Here is a 5,403-nt window from a genome sequence, read left to right as displayed (position 1 = left end):
CTTATAAAATTAAAACAAAAAAATTATGTTTATATATTCTTATAAATCATTATATTTTTTATTAATATAATATATTTTCTTTAGTATGATTTATCATGAAAAATAGATTCATTAACTATATACTGATAAAAAAAATAGATTTAGGACAGGTTCAAATATTTAAAAAATTAATTAAATTTAGATTTAAATAGCATTATTTTGTAATATTGAAAATATTTAATTAGGTTGTGATTTAGAAGTAGCATTATCTATTATCATTCCTATGCAATCAAAATCAAAATGGAGAATATATCCAGGCCACATGTATGATGACTGACAAAACGACCACGTCCCTCAAGGCATGAACCACAACACTATTCCAAAAGTCAAGCAGCCTCCACTTTAGTCTCTTAAAAATCCCTCTCCCTTCCCAAAAAGCCAAAATCACCGCAGCTTCTGCCACCACCCTCAATCATTATGGCTTTCTCAGAGTTTAGGCCACTTGATGAACAATCTCTGATCGAGTACATCAAGGCCACGCCTGTATTATCCGCTAAGATTGGCAAAAATTACGATGACTTGAAAATCAAAGAAGTTGGAGATGGGAATCTCAACTTTGTGTACATCGTTGTTGGTTCAGCTGGCTCTTTTGTCATGAAGCAGGTAAGTTTTGAAAATTGTAAACTGGGTTTTCAGTTTTATTTATGTTAAAAATTTCTGTGGTAGTGTGGTTTTGTTTGGCTGCTGAGAAAGAGGTAAGTGATATGACATAATCATTTTCTGCCACATCAGTAAGGTAGGAAATTGACAGAATTGGAAGCATCAATTGTTGAGTTTTCCAATGGAAAGCGAAGGACCCTGTGATTGGATTAGATGTGGAGTTGCAATTTTTAAGCTAACCTTCAATAAATGGCTCAACTTTTTACTGTCTACATTGATATGAATTCTATAAATATAAATAGAAAACCATTAACTTCACTACTTTTCTTTGGAAATAAACTATTCTAAATAGATTGTACTGTTGCTTAAAGTTGAAGCAATTCATGGTTGAGCTAAACAGTTTTTCTTCCAAATTGATATTTTACTTCTACAATTAAATTTGGATATCATAGGATTATTATTCAATTTAAACTAAAAATTTTGATCGCATGAATATAATTTAAAATTTTAATTTAATTTTAAAATAAAAATAATTTTTATTTGATTTTCAATTTTAATAATTTTGGTTTGATTAGTTTAATTTGATTTTCAATAAAAAAATTTCAGTCAGACTAAATCGAACGAATGCTCCTATATTAAATCTAAATCATTGGTTATTTGGATTCAAATTATTATAGAATTCATGAAACAAAAAGACATTAAAGTCTAATTAAATAAAATACATAAAATCAATTCAAAATCAATTTTTAAATGAAATTGAATCAGTTTAATTCGATTCTCTCAGCAGTGTAATTAAACAAAGTACATAAAATTAGTTCAAAATCAATTTTTAAACAAAATTGTTTGATTCAATTTTCTCAGCAGTGCAATTCGATTTTCATACATAAAAAATTAAATTATTTTAATTTTAATTAATTCAATTTGATAATAAATCAAACCGACTAATAGTCAGAGTAATATTTGGAGAGAAACTAGAATGTTTTATTTCAATTTTCTTGTGTTCTGATGCAGGCTCTTCCTTATGTCCGTAGTATTGGAGAATCATGGCCCATGACTAAGGAAAGATCCTATTTTGAGGCTCTGGCACTTAAAGAGCATGGTCAGTTGTGCCCTGAACATGTCCCTGAAGTTTATCATTTTGATCGTACTATGTCTTTGATTGGCATGCGATATTTGGAGCCTCCACATATTATCCTAAGGAAAGGGTTGGTTGCTGGAATTGAGTATCCTTATCTGGCTGAACACATGTCAGATTACATGTCGAGAACTCTTTTTTACACATCCCTTTTGTATCGTACCACCACTCAGCACAAGCATGATGGTTAGTCATATTTCTCACATTTTATTGTTTGTTTTTATTTTTTAAAGTTGTTTATGGGTATAAACAAATTAAACTATCTATAAATTATTTCAAATTCAAATCAATAAAAATTTAATTAAACTTGAGTTTAATTTTTAGGTTTATTTACTAAAAGAGAAAAGTTTGATCTATATAATTGTTGATTCTGAATTTGTTTCATTTTCAAGTTTATGAATAAGTTCGCGAAGATTCATTGAGTAGGCTAATGAATAGGCTCATTGAACATGCTAAGCTCAATGTTACAAGAGAATTGATTAAGTCTACATAAATTTTCATGAGCCAAATCTAAGTTTTCAAAATTTAGCTCTACTCAATTCGATTATAGTCATAAATCTTACAGATATTTGACTTGTTAAGATTTAAAAACTTATTTTTTTTATAAGTTTATGAGTTAAGTTGTATATATATGTATTTATAAAAAATTATTTAGCTTTAAAGTTAAAAGTTTTAAACTAAAACTTATTACGGTTATAAATAAATTAAATTATTTAAAAACTATTTAAGAGTAGATGTGATAATATCTTGGCTTGACTTAGCTTGTTTGATAAATAAACTAAGTCTGAGTTTGTTAATATCCAAATCGACTCAAAACGAGTAAAGTTTAAGTCTTGGTTTAAATAAAAAAAAAATTTAACAATAAAATTCAAACTCTTCAAGACTTAGCTCGGTTGGTTCATTTATATTTCTAGCAATTTTTTATTGTTGTGATGAATGATCATAATGCTAATCTTGAAGAAATTTTGGCAACATGCTCTCTTCAAATGCTTTGTGCAGTTGCTGAATTCTGTGGGAATGTGGGGCTGTGCAGGCTTACTGAGCAAGTTATTTTTTCTGATCCATACAAAGTTTCTCAATATAACCACTGGACTTCTCCTTACCTTGATGATGATGCTGAGGCTGTCCGTGAGGATAATATTTTAAAGCTTGAAATTGCTGAATTGAAATCCAAGTATTATTTCCTTCTTAGTTTATCTGGCTTTAAATGTTTGGATAATTTACAGTATAATCCCTGAAATTTAGCAAAACTTACAATTTAGTCTTTACTTTTTTGATAATAAACAATTTAGTCCTTAAATTTTTATTTATTAACAAAATGATCATTTTATTAAATTTTTGAAAAAGTCAACTGAAATTAAGAGGACTGAATTATTATAAATATTAAAACTATAAGGACTAAATTGTTATAAATTATTAAAATTAATTGAATTAACATTATTAAAAGTGAAATTTGAAGAACTGAACTAAATTATTATAGTTTAACGGTGAATTTTAATAGAAAAACTATTTTGTTAACAGAATAAAATCTCAAGAACTAAATTTTTTCTCACGAAAATGATAAAAATTAAATTATAGATTTTGTTAAATCTTAGAGACTATGTATACAATGTTTTTACTAGTTCTTTATCTAATCAATCAGAGTTGCCATTCTCATAGGTTCTGTGAAAGAGCCCAAGCCTTAATACATGGAGATCTTCACACTAGTTCTGTCATGGTTACTCCTTATTCAACACAAGTTATAGATCCAGAATTTGCATTTTATGGACCAATGGGTTTTGATTTGGGAGCTTTTATTGGAAACTTGATTTTGGCATACTTTGCTCAAGATGGCCATGCTGATCCAGCAAATGACAGAAAAGTACGTTCAAGTATTATTTATTTATAGTAGAAAATTTACTATATGGAGAAATTTATTAATTAATTTTTAATTTTAAAAAATATATTAAAATATTTTTAAATTTTAAAAAATTTATTAATTATTATTCCATTAGTTTTAACTATTAAATATTTTATTATTTAATTTTTATAATAAGTAAAAATTTAGACTTTTGTAGTATGAAAAAATTTATTAATTAGTAATTCAATTTTATAAAAATATTTATTAATTAATTTTTTTATTAATATTTTATATTTTTTTATAATATTTAATAGCTAAAGTTTAATAAATGAACTAATTAATAAACTCTGAATGAATTAATTAATAAATTTCTAAAAATTTTAAAGACATTTTAAGATATTTTTTTAAAATTAAACAACTAATTAATGAGTTTCTGAATAATACAAAGAACAAATAGTTATTTTTCCTTTGTTTCGTTACTATTCCAGTTGGATTCAGATTTTCTATCGCTTCTGTTGTAGGTTTTACTTTATAGTTTTTTTTTTTTTTTTTTTTTTTTTTGAATTAATTCTTGGTGGGGTATGTGTCTGAAACTCACATTCTAATGCAGTCATATAAAGAGTGGATTCTGAGGACGATTGAAGATTCATGGAATCTTTTCAACAAAAAATTCACTGCACTTTGGAATGAGCACAAGGATGGACCTGGTGAAGCATATCTTCCAGCAATTTATAACAATCCTGAGCTTCAGCAGCTTGTGCAGCAAAAATTCATGAAAGATTTGTTCCATGACACCCTCGGATTTGGTGCAGCCAAAATTATTCGGTGAGATTACAGCTTCTTATTATCTGTTGTTGTTTCCTTGAGCTTTGTTTTGAAAATTTCCAACATTTGTAGTTTCATAGCTTCCCATGAAATTTGACGATTTGGAGCTTTAACACTCTTGACATTAGCTCTAACTTTTGAAAGCTAATTAGCTTATTGCTGGAAAATTTTTACCTTGTTTTTAGGACAGTCAACATCTTATTCTTATTAAAGAAAAGAAATTTTGAAATAAGATCATTACTATATATTATGTTCCATGTCTAAGCTAAAGGAATACAGGTTATAAATTGTATTTCTGGTACCATAATTACCTTGTGTTTTATATTTCAAGATTAGGAATGACATCCTAGTTCTTGATTTTAACCACTTGAGACAATGACGATAATTTTTTTTTTCCGAATTGATAGGAGAATTTTTGGTGTAGCCCATGTTGAGGATTTTGAGTCAATTAAAGAAGCAAGCAAACGAGCTGAATGTGAGCGGCAGGCTCTCAAGTTTGCAAAACTACTTCTGAAGGAAAGGAGGGGATTCCAGTCCATTAATGATGTTGTGTCAGCCATTAGGGCATAGGATTCATGGCAAAAGCTTCTCTAATCCATACCACACTTCTCTTCAAGAGTAAATTACTTGAATTAAATACAATATCATGTCAATTTTATAAGAAATATATACCCATACACTTTCCTATCAACGTTGAGAGTCTCCGTTTAAAATTAATAATTTTATAAGAATTTAATTTAACTATTTTTTAAATATTTATTTAAAATAAAAAAGTTAATTTTTATTAATTTAAAAATAATTCATTTTAAAGGAAATAAAAATCATATTGATTTTGTTTTTCCCATAGATTTTAGCAAATGAAGCATTAACATTTCATTTGGAAAAGCGTGATTTTAAATGATTCTGAATTTCAATGTGTTCAAAATTGATGATCTGATATCCAGAAAATAGGATTTTACAAGAG

At 27.2% G+C, this 5,403-nt stretch overlaps 1 protein-coding gene across 1 annotated transcript; it reads left to right on the top strand.

Annotated features, from left to right (window-relative positions):
* The first annotated feature begins 311 nt into the window (after positions 1-311).
* LOC110618588 (methylthioribose kinase) lies at positions 312-5,130 on the top strand. Its single transcript, XM_021761755.2, has 6 exons — positions 312-642; positions 1,651-1,960; positions 2,774-2,948; positions 3,434-3,635; positions 4,225-4,439; positions 4,847-5,130. The coding sequence occupies exons 1-6, from the start codon at positions 457-459 to the stop codon at positions 5,007-5,009; spliced, it is 1,251 nt and encodes a 416-aa protein (XP_021617447.1). The 5' UTR covers positions 312-456; the 3' UTR covers positions 5,010-5,130.
* The last annotated feature ends 273 nt before the right edge of the window (positions 5,131-5,403 follow it).

This window comes from Manihot esculenta, chromosome 7, assembly GCF_001659605.2.
Source record: "Manihot esculenta cultivar AM560-2 chromosome 7, M.esculenta_v8, whole genome shotgun sequence".
Taxonomy (NCBI): domain Eukaryota; kingdom Viridiplantae; phylum Streptophyta; class Magnoliopsida; order Malpighiales; family Euphorbiaceae; genus Manihot; species Manihot esculenta.
The sequence above is the reverse complement of the archived record's forward strand: the minus strand, read 5'-3'. Positions and strand labels throughout refer to the sequence as shown.

Bases quoted from the DNA above. Each gene is read 5' to 3' on its own strand.
- LOC110618588 (XM_021761755.2), top strand. From the start codon at position 457: ATGGCTTTCTCAGAGTTTAGGCCACTTGATGAACAATCTCTGATCGAG. The intron at 643-1,650 runs GTAAGTTTTGAA...GTTCTGATGCAG, and splicing joins GCTCTTTTGTCATGAAGCAG to GCTCTTCCTTATGTCCGTAG. The intron at 3,636-4,224 runs GTACGTTCAAGT...ATTCTAATGCAG, and splicing joins ATCCAGCAAATGACAGAAAA to TCATATAAAGAGTGGATTCT.